The sequence below is a fragment of the Abrus precatorius genome, unplaced genomic scaffold, assembly GCF_003935025.1.
Source record: "Abrus precatorius isolate BTA unplaced genomic scaffold, Abrus_2018 Scaffold11, whole genome shotgun sequence".
In the NCBI taxonomy this organism is placed as follows: Eukaryota; Viridiplantae; Streptophyta; class Magnoliopsida; order Fabales; family Fabaceae; genus Abrus; species Abrus precatorius.
Genome location: NW_020874303.1, coordinates 24,965,794 through 24,990,715, shown reverse-complemented (window position 1 = coordinate 24,990,715; position 24,922 = coordinate 24,965,794). Strand labels below are relative to the sequence as shown.

Sequence of the window (24,922 nt, the reverse complement as noted above, 5' to 3'; positions counted from 1 at the left end):
TTATTATCTTGAAATTTATTGATACCGATGATTCCATGAACAATTATGATGTTAGTCAACCCTTTCATTCAGTGAAAGAGAAAGTAGAAATCTTGGAATCGACGTAAAATGCTCATATGGAAATGAAATCAGGCAACTTAAATTAGAAATCAAGAAAAATGAAAGAAATTGTGAAACACGTAAATATGGATAAGAAACGAACTAACAAAGCACTTAGTGAAAATTTCCCTGAGATTCTCCTAGTGAGTATTTCCTTATATTTAGAGTTTAGAGAGTGGTTATATATATTATTATATTTTTTTCACTTAATAAAAATATTCCTTTGATATTTCTCACAATTTTTCCCTTAAAAATTGAGAGATTTTCATATTAAATATTGTGTTAATTCATAATTTTTTCAACTCCATTTTAACTGTGATATTATTTTGTACTTTGATACATAATAAGACACATTTAACATAATTCAACATGTTTTGCTTATGTTTAGAAACTCCGAATATAAAACAAAATTACAAATCTTCTCTTAACACACTATCCAAGTTTACATTACATTCAAAAGACTACATATAAAAAAAATCATAATAAATTTTAAATTTATAACCTTCTTACTTTCCTTTCAAATTTTTTGATGTTAAACTAAAAAAATAAGCTCATTTTAGCTTGACACAGATTACTTCCACTTATTATTTCGGTGAACCAATCACCTTCATTTGGAGAGAATTCAGGATTGAATATGCTCTTTTAATATATGCATGGATATGGAGGAGGGAAGCACCAGACGTAAGACAGTGTGCTAAATGATTAATTCATCAGTAGTCTCGGGAAGAAAGAACTAACTATTAACATTACTATAAAAGGAGTGTGAAGCACATTTTAGTATAGATTAGCGATTAATGATAGCGACTTTTAACAATGAATATGGTATGTGAAGGGTGATAGACACGCTGAAATGCATTCATACTTGCCTTTGAGAACCACGAAATACATTTGTGACAAGAAAAAAAAAAATACGAGCAATCGAGTTGGACGGATAAAAACCAGTTTTGGTAAAACAAGGATTTAGGTGGATCACCATGAGTCCATGACCGAAGATTACAACTGTAAAATCAAGAATTTGATTTATTTGAAGTGCAGTAAACATTATACAAAAAAAGTTGTATAGTAAATAACAGTTAACTATAAAATAAAAATTTGAGATTATAACAACTTGCAATTTATTTAACATTTACATGTATTTTTATCTAAATCTCAATCTGATATTTTTTAATCAACTGTTATTACGATATTTTATCCTGAAGTACATCCTACCCTTTAGATGAGTAAAACTCTGCAAAATCAAGATGATAGAAGTGTTGACTTTGCTTATCCAACTCATTAATGGATTAACAAAAAAGCATGTCAAGGATAAGAAGTCTCCACTAGGAGATCGTTTCAGAAGACCATAGCTACAGACCAGGCAATTCTTGTCCCAAACATTGTGTGATGGCCTCGTTAGTCTTTTGTGGTTCAGCCCTTTCTTCTCTTTTCTTCTTCTCCCTGAAGCAAAATATCATTTCAATGAACCGAAATCTTGCTAAGGAAAACAAGCATGTTATAACTGTAAATCTGTCATATTTAGTAGTACAAGAATTTAGGTACTAAAGTACATAGACTTCGACCGGGAGCTTAATTTATTGACCACTGAGCAGATGGAACATCAGATTCGTTTAGGGCTCTATAGTAAAATAAATTTTGAACTTGAGACTATTGTTTTCACTTTTCAATTCGCCACCAAAACTTTTCATTCTCATGTTTTCTGAAATGGCTACTATGGACAGAATGTTGAATTTAGGTGCGTATGAAAACATAATTAAGTACCTGTTCAATAAATTATTTTTATATGAGGACTTATCCGATAAAGTTGACCATATATTTTCTTAGAATAAGCTAAAAATACTTATTTTGATAAGTTATATTGAGTAGCATACTGAAATAAGCTGAAAAATATATACGAAAGCTACAAGTTATTTCTATCAACTTTCTGGAAGTTCTTCTAAATGCCTTCTCTGTCTCAACTAAACTTAGTAAAGTTACAACTGCGAACTTAAGGTCAAGCAAAACATCTCAAATTTAAATTATAAGTTAATCAGATGTTCAAATTAGGGTCCCAAAGAAATTAATATTTAATATAATTGCAACTTCAAACTCATGGCAATGTGTGGAAAAGAAAATTCAGAAGTTTTAACATTCACCAATAATACCTCAAATGGAAAGCTATGAGATTGAATGGTTCATTGGTTTGATGTTTACCTGTCAACATACTCCTTTAGCAGCTCTTTTGCTTGAACCAACTTTGAAAGCAGATTACGATACACGTCCAAGTCCCGATCAACACTTCTTTTGTTGATGTTCAAAGCAGCACAAAGCTGTTAAGTTGACATCAAAGATTAATTGATAATAAGTACAAACATTACTTAGGATGTATGACTAGAAATTTTACAATCTTTATATGTAGAGCAATCCTTGGAGGGAGACAGATCAGATCAAAGATATCATTAATCGCTTCAAAATATGTTGCAATTTCATTTTTTTGTAGTTTGCTAGAACTTATGTACATAAGAACTAGACTTGGTAGGTTCAACTTCAATTTTCAAAAACAAAACACTACAAAAAATGATATCAGTATTTAATAAAAACAAATAACAAGTCATGATGTCTCAAATGAATTTGTTAACCTTTTCCAAAATTGTTGGTTCTGTTGCATTCGCCAACTCAAGAAGCCGAAAGAGACCTACTGCAAAGAAACGACTATAACTGAATCCCCCCTTTCCTCCTGCTCTTTCTGCAATATCCTTTAACATCCCTTCAACTTCTCCTCCTTTGGATGAAAACTCAACCAGGGTAGTTGAGTTTTGAGCCCTAGCCCACTCTTCCAACTTCTGTGCATCCATTCTGTAGAAGGTAGTGTGAAATATCATTTTGTGTGAGATTAAAAATGACACAGATAATGCTGCTTTTATTTCTGCTAGAAGATTTTCTTTCACAAACATTTTCTTTAGATAAAACTATTTCTAGCGACTAATGCACAGATCAAAATTTTCATAAACAATCAGGGACATAAATAATACTATGATGATAGCTTAGTTCAAATGCAATAAAATTGTTCAAAAACTCTATCAGAATTAATTAATCAAGCGGGATATCATTCCATTACACCACCTTCCTCTTCAATTAATAATTCAAGGTGAACATAGTCTGCAGTGGCTTACAATTGTTATTTTTCAATAATTTAGTCAGAGGTTTGGAGCAGGAATCACAAAAAGAAATAAAGAGAAGAACAAATTCCTCAATCTTCTAACCTATATTTTTCTGGATCTTCCTTCAATGCTTTAATGTATGCTTGGAAGATGGCATCTCGGTCCTCATCACTAGGATACCCTTCCATGAGTTTATCATATACAGTGACAAAACCAAGAGCAAACACAGGGTCATAGCGGTAAGATCTCTTGTATCTCATTAAATGTTGCTGGACCATGAGCTCCTGCAGTGTGGTGTTGTAGATACTAGGGATTGGTCGCTTATATGCCTTGAGGAAATTTAACTTTGACTCAGAAACAGTAGGAACATCTGCAGATCATGCAAACACATGAACAACTATTGATAACAAGGTTCATTTTCTACTTTTATTTATTCCTCCCTTTCTAGCAGTATGTCTTAGAACTTAGCTCCTGTTTGTTTTAGCGATAAAAATTCAACTTTTATATATTTTTTTAGAACAGACATTTTAATTTAAAATTGAGATTAATTTGATTACATACACTAATAATTTAAAATTAATTTTATAAAAATTCATACTGCATTTTTAATGAAAACACACATTTTAATATAAATTTAAAACTGAGATTAATTTTTTTATATGGTATAAGTATCATTTATAGAAAGTAATCTTGTTCAATGAGATTAATTTGATTACATATCACCAAGTTTATAATAGATTGTGAAAATAATTTATGACCCAAACTTTTTTTATTTTATTTAATAAGTTAATTTTCACTTATCTCAATAAATCTTATAATTAAATTTATTATATAAATTATCATTTTAAAAAACTGATTCAACAAGTGCTTCAATTTTGGTGAATGGAAAGCATATTTTCCAGCAACCAAAAAAGGGTCCAAAAAATTTCAGCACGTCAATCTATTCAGCTTAATGCCAAATCGTACAATCATATATCTGAATGGGGGTACCTACTAATAGAAAGAAACCCATGTAGTTTCAAGAACCCTCTTCCTTTTTAAAACCAGCTGTCTACCTGTTTATGATATCTTTTCTGCAACTCATATAAAAATTCAGTTTTTTTGCCTCCACTTCATTTGGTTTTTCTCTGAAGCAAGTCCTAAAACATGGGGGGAAAATTACATCTCTTTCCTCACACTTGATGTAAACAAAACATAGACACGAACCTGAAGCAGAAGACATGCTTTGAACAACCATCTTAGACGAGGAGTTAGAAGCTCGAACATCCACATAATGGTACGAGAAATGGGTGGGGAACCCCAAGAGTTCTGAACAAGAAGCCAGAAAACGAGTGGAAGAGAGGGTCACTTTTCTTTCTGAGGAATGAATCAGTGCTGAGAAAGAGAGAGAAGTGAGAGCCGCCATGGGTGGAAAAATGGAAGTAGCAGAAGAGAACAAGAGAAGCAATCACAAAGTGTCCCTCATGATAGGACAATGTTCAGAGGTGACTTGCATTGCTTTCAAACGTATGTGTTGGAAACAAAGCACAAGAAAAAAGCTTATCCACACCCTGAAGTCTCAAACTGAAACCGAAACCGAAACCTCTTTTTGTCAACTTTCCAAGGAGCCGCTGACATAATGACACGTTGAAATTTGGCGGGACACTGCTTTCTTTCTAAACTATGATATAAAAATATTACAATTTTCTCCAACAAGTGTATGGAGTCCCGCCATGACCAATATCAAAGGTGCAATTTTTCAATCTAGTTTTTTGAAGTCCAAATATATATATAATTATTTTCAATTAGAATATTTTATAAGCATAAGTATTTTAATTTTTAATTTCAGTCTTTAAAATTAAGTTTAAGTATAAAAATAAATAAAATTTTATTAAAATATTATTATATTAAAAATATAAAAAGTAAAATAAATACTTATATCAATAATAATTTGTTATTTTTGTATGTTTAAAGTCTCATAAAATTGAGATTAACAAAAAATAATAATTTTACTTCGTATATTCATTTTCTTTCGAAAATAAAGTATTTTCAGTTTGTCAAGAGTATATACTTCTTCCGTTAAAGTCATAATAACTGGTATATATAATTATTTTTTTAATTTTAATTTTCTTAAATGAAAAATAAAATTAATAATAATAACTAACAAAAGAGTAAATGCTTGGAAGAGCCAATCGGGAATTTTGAAATTTCTAATTGCAATTATAAGAGACCTCGTTGACTAACGAGTATTTACTCAACCTCTTTTATCGAAAGGGTTGTATAAATTTCTCTATTTTATACGTGGTTATTCCAAATATTTTTGTATAAATTTCTCTCATTTTATACGTAATTATTCTAAATATCTTTCAAAAATAAGTAATTGTATGAAATATAATTTTATTTCAATTTATAATATAATAAGTTTCATTCTTAATCAATTATCATACTAAAGAAAAAAAATTATATACCAACGAAAGTTAGTTTTAAGTAATAAGCCACTCAATATCACTTAAGTAAAATATTAAATTTAATTCCTTGTGTATGTAAAAAAAGAAATTAATAATAAACTCACTTACTTTTGATATTTGAAAGGAATATCAGATGTTGATCTTGTATGTGGAGCTTATACAAATTGTTATCTTGCACGTATTTAGACTAAGACTATGCATCTGAATTGGATAGAAAAAATCCATTTGTTTGGGATAAGGAAAATTTTCTAAGTTAAAAATCATTTTGAAGGAAACTACATTTCAACAAGTTTTGAGGGTCAAGAAGGAACAAAAGATAAGCTTGAACATAAGAGAATATTAGAAGATCTTTGGTTTTAATTAAAAGGAACACATTTCGAGCTATTTTAGGAGATTTTTGTCACGTTGTGGATTTTTCTCTAAATTGCTTGAAAGACAAGAAAATATTCTAAGACCACAAAATTAAAGGCTTTTTCGAGAAGTTTTGAGGAGTTTTTAAGTCACTGACACCCAAAACTACTCGAAAAATAGAACTGGTAAGAAAATATTCCAAGTCCACAAAACTGATGGTTTTTCGAGGAGTTTTCAAGTACCTAACACCCAAAACTGCTCGAAAAACAGGATTAACAGGAAAATATTCTAAGTCCACAAAAACTGATGGCTTTTCGAGGAATATTTGAGGAGTTTCCAAGTACCTAACACCCAAAACTAGTCGAAAAGCAAGAAAATATTCTAAGTCCACAAACTTGGCTGAGCTCCAGATTTCCTCCAGAATTGCTTGAAAAACAGAAATAAGCAAAGAAAATGTTCTAAGTCCACAAGATCAAGACAGACTCTCAAAACTCCAGGATGGCTCGAAAAGAGAAGTTAAGAAGAAACTATTCTAAGGCCATAACATTAAAAGAGTCTCCTAGGTTTCTCTCAGAAATACTCGAAAGATAGGAGTATTGAAAAATTCAAAAGCGGTTACCAGCAATTATCAACATTCACCACTACGCAAAGGAGATCATGGGCAATAGCGGTTACAGCCCCAACAAATAGCACGATCACAAGCAATCGTGGATAGTGAGCATCAACAGTTGAAGGCAGTTACTGAGAAGTGCCCGCAAAAGGAGGAAAACGGTGGTGATCTTCATGTCTATAAATACTCCAAAGCACTATTTCACAGCGGACGACTTTTTGCACCCTGACACCGCACCTAAACTCTCTGAGACGCTGAAACCCTGCACCGCGCCAGACACCAGCTACAAGGAGACATAACGGTTGTTGTTGTTCATTGCTAGGAGTCGTACGTTTACATTCACACACCTTTACATTCTTGCATTTACATTTCCGTATTTTAATTCTAGCTTGATGCTTATTTCAATTATTGCAATTCATTTCCTATTTAGCACTTTCTGTAAAGAACATCTACATTTGATTCAATTCTGCCCATTTATTATTCACTATTCTTGCTTAATACTCTTTTACACCGTTAATTTGAGCATCACGTTAACAAAACACTTAAAAGAACCCAAAGAGAACCTAAATGCAGTCCCCAGATTGATCTTTAAATTATTTGTTTACAACTATCATTTTTCACCGTAAACACCATTACAATTATGCTTTCACCATTGAAAATTCTTTGGTGAGTTCGAAAGTCACTTACAACCTTCAATTGCATTATCTATACCTTAACAAAAGCAGCCAAGCCAAGAACATGCTTTGACCTTATGTGATTTGAATGTCATATGCTAGGCAAAAGATCAAGTCTAGTGTGAAAGAATCAAACATGATTTTATATATCACTTTACAAAACCTATTCCTAGAATCAAGTTTATGTATTGTTTGAACTTTCTTAACGTTGACTATTGGAAATAGTCCTTTGTGACTGGCGGTGGCGAATCTTATAGCAATATTTACGTAGCTTAGAGGTTCCAATGGAAGGTGAAGATTTGTGGAAGAATACCTTGAACTTCTCCTCTATTGGTTATGTACAAATATAAGTTAAAGTAGTGATTATTTTTTGTTATGATAGTTATTAGTTTCTATTTCTTGGCACTCTTTATATAAGGGATCCTAAATCATCTTTGTAATTACTATCTCTATACTATTATTTAAAAACATAGTAATTCATTGTCTCTGTGTATGTAGTCCAAATTCTTATAGGATGAACCACATAAATTGCTTGTCTTCTTTTCCTTTTCATCTTTGTGATCTATCTTTTTTGTCTGTATTATTATTTTCTATTCTTATTCGTTGCATTTTCATAAAAGTATTCATATATACAAAATTATGTTATTCTTTTAGAAGATTAATCCTACTTTTTAACATAAAAAACATAAAATGAAGTAATGTTCTTTTTTATTTTAAAGCAATTCTAATATTTAAACAATTAAAAATTAAAATTATATAAAATATTATACTTAAGTTTGTTGTATCAAATCACTGATGTAGGTTGAGTCACCACGACATAAATATTGGAGCTCACTTTACTATTGGAGCACATCATTTTTCTCACTTGTCAATGCTTCCATTTTATTAGTACATTCATGATACATTGACTTGGATCCACTATAAGTCACTATCTCCTATATACTAGTCACTTTCTCTAATATTAAACAATGTAGGCTACTTAAATTATACTTGACTCAACAAATTTTTTACTTTTTTTTTCATTATATGTATATAAAAATATACCTAAAAAAGAGAAAACTAAGAAATCAATTACAATAGGACAAATCCCTTGTTGACCAATACAGCGAAGTCTAAGTTCTAGACCTACATGAATTCAACACTTAAAACAGTTCAAATGCTTATTATGAACTATAAGTACATCACTTCAATTAGACATTAAGCAAGCGCTCAACCTATTATAAAATACAGGTATATCACACTAAAATAGAATATCTACTTATTTTAACACGAGGTTGTTTAAGCCCAGAACTCTAATACCAGAGCTGGCGAGGGGAGTAAGGAATGGAGCCTCATAAGTGAGAAACATTAAAATGCAACCAAAAACTTTAAGATAATAGGTGCATCAATCTGCTACTTACATACTCTTAATTTGTCCATATCTCATTTCATGTGAGACTTTATTTATATTTGATTTCAATAAAATTTGGAAAAAAATATTGAAATATACAAGTAGTGCACGTAACGGTTCACTCAGAAATTATATTATTGAGTTGCTCCTCTAAGATGTTGATGAAATTATTCATCTGAGTTCTTTCAAGCGCCAATCCAACCTCAATTCCACCTTTTTTGTCTCTACAATCAGAAAGAGAAATGGATTCTGACGAATCAATATGCACTGCTTCAGATTTCTTAGGCTTACCCCATCCAAAATCAGTCTCATACACGGCCAGTTTTGGTGAGCCCGCAACTACTAACACAGAATTGCAAGGTTTTCTCAATTCTTTATAGTCTGAGAACAATGTTTCAGCCTTTCTCAAAGCATCACTCCTCAAATCTCGGACATGTCTTTCAATAGCATTTGCCCCCTCAATGAAACCATTTTCTCTCACTAGCTCACTCCTCTTAATTGCCACAATGCAAGAAACTAAGCAATTCCCAAAATACGTTGAAGGTAATGAAAATTCAGGACGATCACGACAATCCGCTAGAATCACCAAGTTGCAAAGATCATCACATTCTCTTCCATCGTAGTTGTCTCCGTTGACCTTTGATTTTATCATGCAACCCCAAATCAAGGAGCATGTCACCACAAAGGTTGATATGTGCAATGGCACAGAATCGTGGTTAGCACATTTAAGAGTGACCCATTTCTTTAGTTTGTCAACTTTTTCACGACTCAACACTAGAGTGAACCGTACCTTGTTAGTCAAAACATCTTTCGCTAGCTCTCTAAACTCCATGTTTTTCGCCTGATCACGAATTTGAAGTTCTTCTAAGTAGAGGAGCTTAAGTCCTTTGAAGTCTTTAACTTTGTCCCTTTCGTGGGAAGGAAATGACAAAGAGACTTCAAGAGAAGCCATATCCCCTCTTGCCTTGCAAACTGAGGCCCAAAACTTCATGAAATGATGAAGTGACTTGCCATCGCTAGCAAGGTGGTTGAAAGTAACACAGATGCTAAGTCCATTGTTTGGTAGAACCGTTATTTGGATTGCCATGAGAGGGATCACACGTGTGCCATCCTCCTCAGTACGTGTTGGAGGCAAAGTAGGGACAAGAGGGTGCCAGTTTCGAACATCTTGCGGTGAATCGGATACCAGAAGGTTGAAATCTGCCGCAGACTCAGCAACAGTAAAGGAGAGTGAGTCACCATTAAGGTATCGAATATAAGAAAGATGGAATTGTGGAGGGACAACTATGTTAGAGGCAAAAGGAAAGAAGTGTTGGAGTGTGAGTGAAAGAGATTGTTTGAGAATAGGAAGTGTAGATTCGAGAAAGTGACGAGTGGAATGAGGAAAGTGGTAGAAGAAGATGCGTTGGACTGGCCGGCATAAGAACCATGGAATATCGAAGAAAGTGAGGGGAAGGGTGGTTGAAGGAAGTGAACCTGATGGTGGAGCTACTTGACACTGTTCTATGAGCCTCACTACTGCTTCACCATTGGTTTCATGAGCCATGTTAATGCAATGCTGGTTCTGAAATGAGATGGAGGAGGAGCGGAACACTCAAACAAAGCCTGGTAATTATGGTGGTGGAACAGAGGGACCATGCATGCAACTTGGACTATATTATTGGTTCGTTCCTACGGCTGTACAGGATTTGTATGACAAATGTAAAATGTTTGGCGTTGATGTTTACGCGTGTGGCTGTGTGTGTGTAATACAATGTGGGTTGCTGTTCCGAGGGGATCCGAGGCGTTTGCTTTGATTTCGCAGTAGTCACGTGCATGTACCTTGGTAGACACAGTTTGGAACATTGCCTTAAAGCACCATCACTAATGTATAACTCCTTTCCTTTTTAGTTTCTTTTTTTTTTCAACATATATTTGAGGTATTATAGTAAGAAAGTCCACTTGATCAAGGTTTGTCAACTATTTAAAACTACATTTAACGGAGAAGATATCTTACAAGGATAAAATAAAGGTAAATTCTGTAATATCTTACAAAAAAATTTTAGGATACTGTAGATAAAAAAATTTAACCAATAATATTTAAATGTATATTTAAATAATAAATTTATTTAATAATAAATTATTATATTTATTATATTTAAATAAGTTAAAAAATTATTAAAATTTTCAAATAGAATTAAGACATATTTAAAATTAGACAAACTAAAATTTAAAAATAAAATAATATTATTATATTAATATATTTTTTATATTTTTAATTTTATTATTATTAATATTTAATTATTATATTAATATATTATGTTATATTTTTTTATTAATAATAAATAAAAATTATATTTTATTTAAAATTAAAAATATTTATATACGTAATTAAATAATAAATTATTATATTTATTAAAATTAAATAAACTTAAATTAAAAAATAAAATAATATTATTATATTAATACATTTTTTAGGTTCTTACTTTTATTATTATATTAATGTATTATGTTATAATTTTTTTATTTATAATAAATAGAAATTGCTTAAATATAAATAATATTTTATTTAAATTTAAAAAATTATAAAAAATAAAAAATTAATATATAATATATATAATAAGATCATATAACAAATAATATAAATAATATATTTTTTTTAATTTGTCATGTGTTTTATTTTTATTGGTAAAAAGTTTTTAGGTACGATATTCATAAAAAAAATTTAGAGTACTACATCACACACTTAAAATAAATAGAAACTCACATGACAATTAATGAATCTTATAATTATTAATTATTTTATAGTTTTATTAATCTTAACACTTAGGATTGAGTTTTAAGTATCAAAAATAAAAAAATTATAAAAAATATATAATTATTATATTAAAATTATAAAAATATAATAAATATTTATTTTTTTAATAAAATTTTATTATTATTAACTGTTTATTCTTCATCTTAGAGATTAAAATTAATAAAATCTTTATTTTATTTTCTTATAACAAAAACTAGAAACAAACGTTCTTATTCCTTCACCTCATACAGTGCTGTTTGTGTTTGTGAATGTGAAGTTGTGTCATTTCTAATTAAACAATAAAAAAGTATCAGTTAAATTTTGTTTGGATTGACGAGATAAAAATGAAACCATTTAAAAATTAATAAGATAATTAGAAACAGAAAGAATTGGCATATGATGCAATAAATAGAGCTTATAAATATGAGAGCCTCGATCACCTCCTTGTGTGGTACTGCTAAAATCAAATAAACCGTTGTGCAAACTTTTGTAGATTATATGCTATGATAACTTACTTTATTTTTTCTTTCTAAATGACCCAACTTACTTCACAACTTAGCTCCGGCTAAATCACATATATTGTTTCCCTCATGAACCATAGCAAATAGCCTTTTGTTTTTTCACCTTGGCATTTTTATTCATAACAAGTGATTCTTTTTTACTTCTTTGAAAAATTCTTGTTAGAAGGTCTCAACCGAATTTTGATTTTTAGACCAAAAATAAAATAAAAATAAAAGTGAACTCACAAAACTTTACTAAGCCCCCAATTTGTTTCTCTTTTTACAACTTATCCTTACATATTTGTATAACAACCTAAGAGAGTTGATATTGTCTCATGTTAGCTAGGAATTAAGATTTTAAGGTATTATATATAATGTAAATTTTTCTTATTCACACTTGCTATTTTAACTTTCCAATCAGTATTGTTATTTTGTTTTTGAAAATAAGGATATGATAGAATTTAATGTAAGAGTGGCATTAAATTAAAGAGAAAGGGTAAAGACAGTAGCTAGCATTTGTTTGAAGAAAGCTTATAGGGAAACAAAATTATTTCTCAGTCTAACGTGGAGCGATACTGTTAATCTTATCCCCTTAGGATACACTCTGCGAGTAGTGTTCTTCGCTTCACGTGGGCATATGCCTTCTAATCCAATGCTTGAGGAGAGAACGTGCCTCACGTATTCAATAAGAGCTTTCCATAATTTAAAATGAAAACTCCTTACTATATTTTATTTGTAATTTTCAATGTGACAATTCAATCAATGATTTTAAGTTTCGTACATTTTTGCCCCTTATAATTTATATTTTTAAAAAATTTGTAGCTTTATAAATTTATATTTTAATCCTTATCATTTTATTATGTCTTAATTTTAGTCTTAAAGTTTTTATATATTTTAATCCCTTAATATACTAAGCATTGATTCTAATGATTGTAATTTATAAAATATATATTTTAATATATCGTTAAAAATGAAAATTAAATAAAAAATTAGAATTAAAAACGAAACTGTAAAATACAAAGCACTCAAAATAAATTAAAGAAAATTATCCTCTTAAAGAAGGGTTAATATAGCATAATAGATAACGAAAAGGACATTTTTATAAAAGGATAATATCAAGATTCAATTAAGATAAAGACGCTGTTTTAGTGTTACCTTATTATCTTCGATCAGTTCTCAATATAATTTAGAGAGAATCTTGTTGGCAATCAACATTCAGTGGTCAAAAGTGCCAAAAGAACAATGAATCGTGAATTACAGATGGAACCTTATTCATTTGCATAGTTAATTATTTATCAGTTTCGTGATTGGCCCAAAACACAAACAGATATGGTGATAATAAAATTACATTATGGATTGTGATAGAACAGCAAACAGAGATGGACCCGGCCTTTTCCCCTAAAACATTTTATAAAAATTATATATTTTTTTAAAAATAAAAAAGCATATATGATTATATAATTTAGCTCAATATTTTTTATTAAATAAATAATTAATTTAAAAATTTTCAATGACTAAATTCATTTTATGAATATTTAAAATTTTAAAAATATCTCAATAAAATTATTTTAACATTAACTATAAAATTATGAACCTAAAATTATTTATGTTATTTGAAATTTAATCTATATAATAATGAAGATGATATTTTATAATTTAACTGTTAAGTTAATAAATATAATGTATATAAAAAATTATTAAATAGAATAAATTACTTGGAATTATTTTAATGAATCTCTTTTCATTATTTAATATTTTGAATAAAAATATAAATTTAAATATTTTAAATAAAAAAATGAAACCATCAAAAAAATAAATTAATACTTTTAAAAAATTAGTTAACTATAAAAAATAAAATAAAAAACTAAAATTACATATATATCAAACTAAATATAAAACTGTAAACAGAATTTTTCTTTTTTCTTTTTATCTAACTCAGCATCTGTTTTCAATCACTCCACAGCTTTCTGGCACACTCGTCTATTTATTTTAATTAAATAGGATAAAAAGTTATTTTCATCATAATGCAATATTTTAATTGAAATACAATAAATAGTATAAAAATCATAAAAAATAATAATTATTTTTCGAAAATCATCACTACTATGTTTTATAATATATAAAAATACAAATATTATATAAATTGATAAAATTGAGTGGTATTTTGATATTTATTTATTTATAAACATATATAGTTTTTGGTATGTTAGTTTATTCTTTAATATTATATAAAATTTTAAATTATATTTCTTTATTACTAATTGAATAAGAATTGAATTGCGAGTAAATTATATTACTTTAAATTATATTTCTTTATTACTAATTTAATAAATTTTCTAATTTTTAAATAATTTACTTTAGAGGATATAAGGGTAAAAATGATTAATAAAGTCTTAATCAAGTAATGAATAGTCGAACTCTTAAATACTATTAAAACTTAATTTTTATCATATATATGAAAAAAATTATAGAAATTAAAATTCACTTTAATAATTTTAATTTACAAAAATAGGTTAATACGTATATTTAATTGCGTTTGTTTTAAAATATTAAAAAACAAATACAAAAAAAATAAAAAAAAACAATTATTTTCTAAAATGAGTCTTTATAGTATTTGAACATATTATAAATAAAATTTACAGTTTTGTTTGAATCAATTGAGTAATTTTGAAGTAATATTTTGTGATTTGACGTTTTTTCTATCTTTTATCACTTTTTTTTATTTTTTAAGAGAGAAAATTTAACTAGTAAATAAATAATATATTAATTAGAGTATGAATATATTTTCAATAACGTAAATTTTCTAATAATTAATTTTTTTATTTAAGAGAAAATATTCATTAAATAAAAATTTAAATTCGTATTAATTATTAAAAAATTAATTGAAAATATTAAATTTTATCAAGAATCACAACTTAATCTAAATTATAAATCATAAATAATAATTATATATATAATAAAATATAATTTAGATTAATACTTATAGAAAGATAGAATAAGGAATTAATATAAGATTAAGACGTTTGCAGTTGAATTGATTTAGTTCGATTGAATTTGCAAAATGAGAGTTAAAAAATGAACCAAACTGCAAATGTATAAATAGATGCACTTTATTGCGGTAATTGAAGTTAGACTTTGAACAGAGAGTTCTGCACAGCAACAAGAAGCACCGAACAGTGCACGAGGAATCAATTAAGTATATTCAGCTCTATGATTAACTACACCTTTAGTTGCAATAAATTGGATATCAGCAACCTTGCAGAAAGTGATTCACATGGACAAAGGAGCATAGCAGAATGTTGGACCATGACTCTCGAGCACACCGTGAACCATGTTGGACCATCAATAACTCTCCCTTTTCTTTTTTTAATTTCTAATACAAAATTTCTACTAACTTTACATCTTTTATATTCAGTTTTATAAACTATTTTCATCATTAAATCATATTAAAATATAAAAAAACATTGAATCTTATTTTTTTTATAGTATATGAAACTATATATCTAAATGATAATATAAATTAAAATTCTATAATTTATTAAAAATATATAATTACTAAATTTTAAATTTAGCCTTAAAAATTAATAATAACTTTTTATTTAGCATTAGTCTTTGGTTGTCAGGCACAGAGAAACTTTGTAATTTTGACTTCAGAGGAAGAAAATAACTTTTTAACTTTGAATCTTTTTTTTTTTTCAACTAGTTTTTATTCAATACACCCCTAATTAATAGAAGTAAATTTACAAAAAAGTTCTTTCAAAATGGGTGAAATAACGTAAGATAAAGTCTGTTTGATTCAAACGAAAGAAGAGAAAGAAGGGAAGGGCATGATTGGACGGGGCTCAAGGTTTTCTTTATAAAGATAAGAAATACCTTATTTAATTTACAATAAGAAAAAGGGAAAAAAGAGAGGAAAGAAACTAAGCAAATTAATATTATATATTTCAGATGGATAATATATATATTAGATTATGATTAACTTTGTCTAACTTGTTCAGAAAATTATCTCCCTTCTATGTTCTCTCATTTTTGGAGGAGAGTTAAAATTATTTCTTACTCCCATTTCCTTCTCTTCCTTACAAAATATTAAATTGAATATGAAAATATATATTAAATGATTTTGCATTTATGTAATAAAATAAAATAAAATATATTAATACACGCCTTCATATTAAAAATTAAGATTTAAATTTATATTATATGAATTAATTAAAAAATATATTAGCTTAGTCAAATTTATTCCAGTATTAATTTGTAGTTTCGAATTTGAATCTTAGTAAATACAGTATTTAGAGAGAAAAAAACTGTCATTCATAATTATTCTATGAATATATAACTAAAAAAATAAAAGGAAAGAAAGTGAGATGATTCTCAACATTCACTGCTTTATCTATAGGTGTTTACGACGCCGGTGTAAAGACATTACAATGCAACCTAACAGGTGATCGTAACGCGGTTTTCGATTGTCGTTGATTAATTATAATTCACTTGCAATGTAAGAGTTAGATAGAGCAAAAATATCAGTGGGTAGTATGCTCTCTTGGAGCTGCGTCGAAATGGTATTACTTATCCATTTTATTGAAGGAAAATGGATTTTTTTTAGTATAAAAAGGAAGCCTGCAATATATTATAAGCAAGAAGGAAGGATATTTTAAATGCAATTTTCAGTATGAAAAAGAAAGTCTATATTATATTAGAAGCATAACTGTAAGATATTTTATTTATGTTATAAATGAGGTCTTTAATTTAAAATTTACTTAAATAATTTTAAATTTTCTGAAAATAATATTTAACACTGAGTTGGTATATTTCCCTCTCTATCTATCTATAGAAGAGATTCTTTATTCATTTACAAAAATAATTTAACCCTCTTAATTTGTAAGGTAAATAGAAAAAATAATAATTCTTAACAAATTTATACTCTTTAATTTAAAATTACTATGAAATATTACACTATAAACAAAACATCACTAAAAAATTAAAAAGTTTAATGATGACTATGATAGTACGATTAATTTAAAATTCAAATTCTTAGAGTAACATGCTAACGCGTTATTTACCGTTCATCAAATTAAATTCATTATCTTTTATAATTTTTTTGGAAATTATAGCAGTAAAAAATTTAGTAATGTCATTTCCATTTCTTTATATAACCTATATGTAACCTCGGTTTCAAATGGGTGAGTAGTGTGGCCTCCTATGTTCTTTTTATAGCAAGTTGTATTCTTTAATCTTCCTTGTCTAAATCTAGCTATATCAAGCCCTCTTCCCGAAAAATCATGATGTGTGATAACAAGGTTTTGTTTCGAAATTGGCGATGATTGCAAGGTACATGAGCTAAGATATTCTCCAAGTAGTTCCAAACATGGAGGAAGGAATCAAAGATGGATCAACAAGAAAAGACAACCTCATTAGCTCTGAAAAAGGCTCCTCAAGAACCCCTTTCTCTTCTGCTTCTCCCTCCAAGCCAGAGAATCGTATTGCTGGTAGTGTTTATGAAAATGAGCTTCATCATGCCAAGAACAGCAATGTTGGTTCTGTTGATAGGTTTAAAAAAGCAGAAGAGTCTCTAAGAACTGTGATGTACTTGAGTTGCTGGGGTCCTAACTAAAGGGGCAGGTATGATATTTGTTATCATTATCACACCTAATGTTTTTCATTTTTCAATATTATAATGTTTTTTTTTTCCTGAAAATATATGCAGCAGCTGTATTGTATATAGAGCTTTGTAAATGTTGAGTTAAAACTCAAAACTCAATATAAAATCTCTGCTTCCCTTTTATGAAAATAATATTGGAGTGCTTGTGTAACATTTGATATTTGTTTGTGAAAATTGTTACAACTATTTACAGAGGGAATAAAGAACTAGGATTGAAGAATATCAGCTTGCATTTACCAAAAATGTTAATGATGATTGATGATAGTGATTAGTGAGGAATATATCTAGTTTTGTGAATTGTACAGTAACAGGTGGAAAGAAACGCATTGACTAGTTGGTTAATTTTGTGCCAAGCCTGTCCACCCTTCTTTATCCAAAACAGTGCATAATGACTAATAAAGTTGATTAATGGCTAAGCTTCACGGAGTAAACAAAAAACAGGGTCAAGGGGAAATGAAAAGTAAAAAGAAAGGTGATTAATTAATTAGTATTAAGAAACCAGCACCACTGTCTCCCTTTATGTTCTTCATGCCCTCCACTGTCCCCCAAAGTCAACTTAATACGAATCTGTTTTGGGCCTTTACGTTCTTCATGGGCTCCACTTTCCCACAAAGCCACCTTAACGGAATCTAATTTGGGCCTTATTTGAATCTTTAAACTTCGACAACAAAAATGAACCTGCTGTGACCAAAAACCCTACTCATGTGTATTAAATAATGATTTGACCAAATAACAAAAATAATTACATCGATTGTTTTTTAAATGCTAATGCTTACTCTAGAAGGTGACATATTTTGTGAGATAATTAATGAAAAAATTTTAGAAAATAAATCACTAATAAAAAATGTGTTAGAGGAATTTAACTCTTTTAAAATGGTAAAGTGTGAAATAAATAATAATCATTATTATTTTCCAATTTTTTATTTATTATATAGGTATATATTTCATTATACAAGAATTATAACTCCATGTATTACTTTCTAAAGTTTTTTTTAATATTTATCTTAAATGGGTCAAATACTCATGTTATACAATATATAAAAGGAACGTGTTGCCATTTCAATCATTTGGCACGATAACAAGTTTCTTGATCAATACGTTGCAGTAAAAAAATAATCGATATCGAGTTTCTCGACTCTACGAAGGGTTTAGTGTCGTCATTAACATTCAAACAAACATATCTGTCAAGATGATTTCTTGTAAGCTTGAACTGCCTCCCCAAAATTATAAACTTTTTCAACGAAGACTTCATAACATTATATATATATAAATACAGCTCTGCGCATAAGGAGAATTCAAAAAGGTATGAATTATGAGACAACGTGACAACGTTATTATAAAGTACGTTTAGAATTAGTATAACAAGCTATAAAAAATACTCTCCATGTTATTGGAATTGGCAACTTCCAAAGGGAAAAATAGGGCACACATAGTATACACACAAGCACCTGGTTACACAAACAGAGATCCATTTCAATAATACAAATTATACTCTTCACGTTAACATAGTTTAACGTGATTTTAGTCAGGTTTCAAACACAAACATACACACAGAAAAATGTTCATTTGGGTCCCCAACAAATGAGATGCATATAAGCATTTCAGCTCTCTCTGCTTCCTTCAATTGGCATTTTCCATATGCTTCCACCATCTTCACCTTCTCTTTATCGTGGGAAAGACCCCTAACAGGTTTCATCCCAGGCATGAGGCCCTTTGTAGCCTGATCTTTCATGCCTTGACTTTAAAATGGGCTTTCTACCGCTCTCTCGAGTTGGAGAGTGTGTGATTGTGTTTGTATATTAAATATAAAATATATATTTCGAATTAAGTCTTTCTGTTTGCATGAAAATATAGTTCTAGTTGAACGAAAGGCCAGCACAATGCATCAAGACGTTCATGTATATATGAATAAACAAAATCTAATGACCTTTCACGAAACTTGCAATGTATCTGCAAAATGTAGGGGTAAAATTTAGTTATTCATTGTCTAGATGATTGGGATGATATAATTTAAGTAAAGATTATCATCTTTACGGCCACCGCATTTGAATTTAAATGCGTTTATTCATTCACCGTACAATAAAATATAAGTTTAACGGTTAAGTTATCTAGTAATTATTTTGAGATTAATTAATTTAATTATAAAATTATTTAATATATATTTTTATAATTATATATATTAAATTTCACATAAATTTGTCTAATAATTAATATTTATTTATAATTTACTAACACATTATAAATTAAAATAAAACAATATAATGAAGTATTATTAATTTTATTTTTATATAAAGTTTTACAAACTTAAACCAATTAATAAAATGTTTCAAACTAACAATTAAATTAATAAAGTCTGCATTGTATAAAAAGTTATTGATATAAGTATTTAAATTTGATATTTGATTTCAATAAATTTCAATCCTTATTAATTAGTTAAAAGGGAGTATTAGTACTCTTTTATGTGAATTAATAAATAATACATAGATATATTTTTATAATCTAATTTGAGTGACATAGAATTAATGACATGGTTTATTATTATTTTTTATTTTAATTGCTAAATGACTCTTATACACTAAAAAAGAAAAAAAATAAAAATATTATTTAAAATTACCTTTTACTTTTAATATTAATCATTATTAATTTTATTTATTTATTTATACGATAACAATAAATTTATGTTTAAATGATTAGAAAGTAATTTAACATGACATTTATCTTCTATAAATTGTCAAGTAAAATATATTATTTATTTTAATTTTTATTAAACATATAAATTATATTATATATATTATTTTTATTTTAACCTTTTAACAATATTATTAAAAAATTTATAGATAATTTTTACTTTATTTTATAACTAAAAATATATTTTATATTCTCTCACATGTAACATAATAATAATTATTAATTTTATACTAAAATATATAATAGAGTTATTAATTTATTTAAAAAAACATAAATATCATTTAATTTTTAAAAATAAATTATAACTGTCAATTTAAAAAATATACAATATCTTTTTAAATTTATTGGTATAGTAGCAAACACTAATTATAAATTTATTAATTCTATTTCACTTCATTTTAATAATATATTTTTATTTATATAAATTAGTTTTTCAATTTAAATATATTTTTTTCCTATACAAAGGGGCTTAAAAGTTTGAAACAAATAAAAACTTAGGCTAACGACCTAGAAAAGTCCTACGAACTAGAATCTAAAGAAAGAAAAGGCAAAAGAGAAGGAAGGAGCACCTCAAATTGAGACAAGGAGCTAGGAGAAACCAAACCTAACTTAGCAAGAAAATCAACACAAATGTTGACTTTTCTAAAAATATGAAAAATCTAACAAATTTAATAAATTTTAGGGCATTCCTAATATTACAAATCAAAGAAAAGAGAGGATGAGAAGGAGGTTGAACATGCAAGACCAGATTAATAGCCTCTTTTGAACTACTCTCAATCTAAAGAACCTGAATCTTTATAGAAATAATTAATTGAATACCTTGAAAAATGCCCCAAAGTTCAACAGAGAGGAACAGGGAGCTAAACTATTGCAAAAGCCCATTCTAAAACTACCACAACTGTTGCGAATCAAGCCTCCACAGGCAGACGCACCACTAGCCCCAGAAACAGCCTCATTCACGTTTAATTTAAGCTGGTCAATAGAAGGAGGAGTCCAATTGACTATACCAAAATTAGAAGCTAGACTAGAGAGACTCGAAGACTTGGACCTGTTACAAGTGTAAAAATAATTAGCATCAATTAAAGATTTTTGAGTTAAATAACAAACCCGAGAAGAAAGTTATTGAAAAATGAACTAATTTTGATCTTTCGAAAGGTGGCAAACAACAAAACTAGAAATAAGATTCTAGTTGTGAAATATATTCAAATTATTCTTTGATAAATTTGAAAATAACCAATTAGAGATCTCAGAACTAAAAAAAGGAACCCATTGGTTAGGAGAAATAAAATTATTCTCAATTTAAATATATTATATCTATGTATGATTAAATTTTTATAACAATATATTTTCTTAACTTTAAAAATATAATTTAGCATATTTTGTTTTAAATTTAATTTACTATGCAATACAATAGATCTGATTTAATATTTTAAAAAAATACATCTCATAAAATCCTTTTACATTAATTATAAAATTTATGACACCATTAAAATCAATTTTAGCAAATTGATAATGTGATTATAATATGTATATACAATTAAGTTTTATTGATTTAAATAAAAAATACTAGTATTCTCTGAAATTCGAAGTCCCAGGATACTCCACCTTACCAAAAAACACACGTTGATACAAACCGTCAACTCTGAACTGAAAAATGCTCTCCGACGATTACATAGTAATAAGATACCTTCTATTAATATACGACATTTCTCTTACTACCAAATCAGTTTAATATAAACCCTTTTTTCTTGATTTTGTGTTTGCAAATTCTTTGTTAAGTGTTGGAATCAAGTATCCACATGAAATTAAATATGAGCAAGTTAAGAGTATAAAAAAATAGACCTAATTTCTTGTTGCTTTAAGATTTTGGAATTGCATTATGGTGTCATACTTATTATAAGGTTCTTTATCTAAACTCTTCAACCTAATAAATTGGTATTAGAGCTGGGTCAATCTAAGTGATCAGCTGAGTTATAGCAGAGAGAGCTCCAACATTATAACACGCATGATCAATGTGAAAGTGTAATACAGAAGAAATGATAACATTAAATAAGCTCTAGCAAACAGCTAATAGCATCCACATATAAATATGGAGGACAAAAAGCGTCATTGTATTCACACTTGAAGGAGAGTATTAGAATTAATAAGAAGGTAAATCCAAACACTTATTACGTTAAGAATTTGAAATTGCATTGTGATGTACTACTCATTATATTATTTTTTATCTAAATTTTTCAACCCAACATTAAGAATAGTATAATAACAAGATGAATGATCGGAATGTATTGCTACCTACATAAACTCCAACCCAACGTTAAGAATACTATAATAACAAGATGAATCATCGGAATGTATTGACTACACTGTATAGCACCAATTTTAACAAACATATGGATCGGCTATATTTTGATTGAAGTACACAACTTTTTTCATCCCAACGACAAGCAAGAGAAATGCTACCGATACATTTCGAAATGAAATTGGAAGTCATGTCACAAGCATTCAAAAAGCTTGGTTTTCTGATACTAATACATTTTATGGATTATCCTTTCGTTCATACCTTAATTTGTTTTACGGATTGCAATTCTTCTCATACCCATTTTATCTTTGTTTCTTTTATATTTATTTTGTTTCTCTTTTCATCACATCATCCATTGCATTTTATTCTTTTCATACTTCCTTCCAGCCATCTCACATCCCATAAAAGCCTGGAAAAATATTTACCCTTGATCAGATATGCACGACATAACACGGTAAACAAGTTTTTATGGTTGGAGCCTTGGAGGAAGAGAAAAACATTACACAGTGGGTTCAGCATCTTGCACTCAGTATATGGACGTCATTTAACATTTGCTGATACGTTAGGATATTTTTTTATAATTTTAGGGATACTTGTGTACACATTCAAGGAAATAATTTACACAAGACCTAAAGAGGTAAAATGTATTTTAAAATAAAAAGCACGTTATTTATATTTACTGTAACACTATTATTTATAACGTATTAGATTTATGTTGATTTACAAAAAAAATTAACGTATTTCTAATCACATTTCTGTTCTATCGTGAGACTTCAGCGCTCCTCAAGGGAAAATGCTTTCAAGTGTCAACTAAATCTAGCCATACTTGGACTTGGAGGAACTTGCCATTTCCTCAAAAGAAGACTCTGAACTTCATTTATGGTCAGTCATTTATTTAAGCCAAATTAATTAGCAAACATTTTCATTTGCAAGTGTATGTGGGTAATGCCAAACACATGTCACTGTCCTAATCATTTTCCCTCAATTCTCAACTAACACGGAACATATTGTAGCTCTCTGGGTATGCCCCCACCTCATCACCACTTAATAAACAATGGTATTGGTCCTAAACTACGGGTCCAATTAATTATATTATGGGCCAATGGCAAAACCATGTGCCGCATAAAAGGCCTGGCACTTGGTAGCAGCCAGCAATAATTACAACAATAAAATGCAGTGTTTCATGATAATAATAATGATAACAAAATGCAAAGTCGACTGTAGAGTCAGCTGTTTGAAGACAAAAGCGAATCAATAAAGACAAAGGAAAGGAATGTGGCAACTTAGTTACGGCTCTAACACGAATGAAAAGAAAAACCTTTGGCTATCCACGCAGTCCAAACCACCAGTAACAACCAAAACCGTAGTATCTGGTGTTCCTCCCAAAGCAGAAGTCTTGTCACCACACTTTAATCTCTATATAATACCAACCCATTTCTTAGCTCACACTTACAGTCATAGTACCTTAAACTCACCAATAACATGTGTGCAAATCGAGGAGCTTTTGTTGTTGCAACCACTGTTGGAGTAGTTGAGACCATGAAGGATCACGGGTATTGCAAAACGAATAACACCATGAAGTCAATAGCTCAACATGCCAAGAACCAAATAGGGTCGGCAACTCAGGCCAAGAAGCTTTCTTCTCCTCTTCCTTCAGCAATTTCGAAAAAGCTGAGAGATGAAAAGAATAGGAAATCAGAGGAGTCTCTGAGAACCGTAATGTACTTAAGCACATGGGGTCCCAATTCTTAGAACATTAACTAGATTAATGATAAATGTTGGCATAATTCAGCATGGCACAACAATATGGCGCCATTGATCAGCCACATAGTTCTATGAAATTAAAGGGCTCAGTGCTCATAACTGCACTTTTGGTGGACTAATTGTGCAATGTTTTGATCGTGGTGACTGCTGCTTTTTGTGTATTCGATCAGATATGACTGTAAATTGCCATATCAATAAAAATTTACGTGCTTTGGCCTCGAAACTTTTTGTCACTTCATTTTTTTTTTCCAAAGTTTTCCTCCATTTTTGAACGGGGATTTAATGCTATATTTGAATATTTAGCTGTAAGTGAAATACAATAGAATAAAATATTCATTTTTTATTAGATATTTTTATGATGAGAAAAAAATGTTTCCACTTCATATTTAGTAACGAGGAGTAATAGATAAAACAAATTAGAATTCAGTTTATCACGCATCATAACACTATCTTATTTTCCATAATTTAAACAATAAAAAGTCTAAATTTCATTTCACTCAACCCCCCCCCCCCCCCAAATCTAAAGCT

General features: G+C 28.8%; 3 protein-coding genes across 5 annotated transcripts; 1 reads left to right on the top strand and 2 right to left on the bottom strand.

Annotated features, from left to right (window-relative positions):
* Nucleotides 1-1,105: 1,105 nt before the first annotated feature.
* On the bottom strand, nucleotides 1,106-4,796 carry LOC113854887 (protein THYLAKOID FORMATION 1, chloroplastic-like). Of its 3 annotated transcripts, none has more exons than XM_027486187.1 (5): nucleotides 4,443-4,796; nucleotides 3,339-3,606; nucleotides 2,715-2,931; nucleotides 2,290-2,405; nucleotides 1,106-1,536 (listed from the first exon to the last, which is right to left on the bottom strand). In XM_027486187.1, exons 1-5 carry the CDS (start codon nucleotides 4,639-4,641, stop codon nucleotides 1,446-1,448), a joined length of 891 nt encoding a protein of 296 aa, XP_027341988.1. In that variant the 5' UTR covers nucleotides 4,642-4,796; the 3' UTR covers nucleotides 1,106-1,445. The 3 variants fall into 3 exon arrangements, with proteins under 3 accessions (XP_027341988.1, XP_027341989.1, XP_027341990.1); XM_027486188.1 differs by having other exon boundaries at nucleotides 1,184-1,536; nucleotides 2,775-2,931; nucleotides 4,443-4,773; XM_027486189.1 differs by having other exon boundaries at nucleotides 1,184-1,536; nucleotides 3,339-3,565; nucleotides 4,443-4,644.
* Nucleotides 4,797-8,826: 4,030 nt separating this feature from the next.
* LOC113855902 (coumaroyl-CoA:anthocyanidin 3-O-glucoside-6''-O-coumaroyltransferase 1-like) lies at nucleotides 8,827-10,254 on the bottom strand. Its single transcript, XM_027487532.1, has one exon. The coding sequence runs from the start codon at nucleotides 10,252-10,254 to the stop codon at nucleotides 8,827-8,829; it is 1,428 nt and encodes a 475-aa protein (XP_027343333.1).
* Nucleotides 10,255-24,108: 13,854 nt separating this feature from the next.
* On the top strand, nucleotides 24,109-24,450 carry LOC113856430. Its single transcript, XM_027488246.1, has one exon. It carries the CDS (start codon nucleotides 24,113-24,115, stop codon nucleotides 24,380-24,382), a length of 270 nt encoding a protein of 89 aa, XP_027344047.1. The 5' UTR covers nucleotides 24,109-24,112; the 3' UTR covers nucleotides 24,383-24,450.
* Nucleotides 24,451-24,922: the final 472 nt, after the last annotated feature.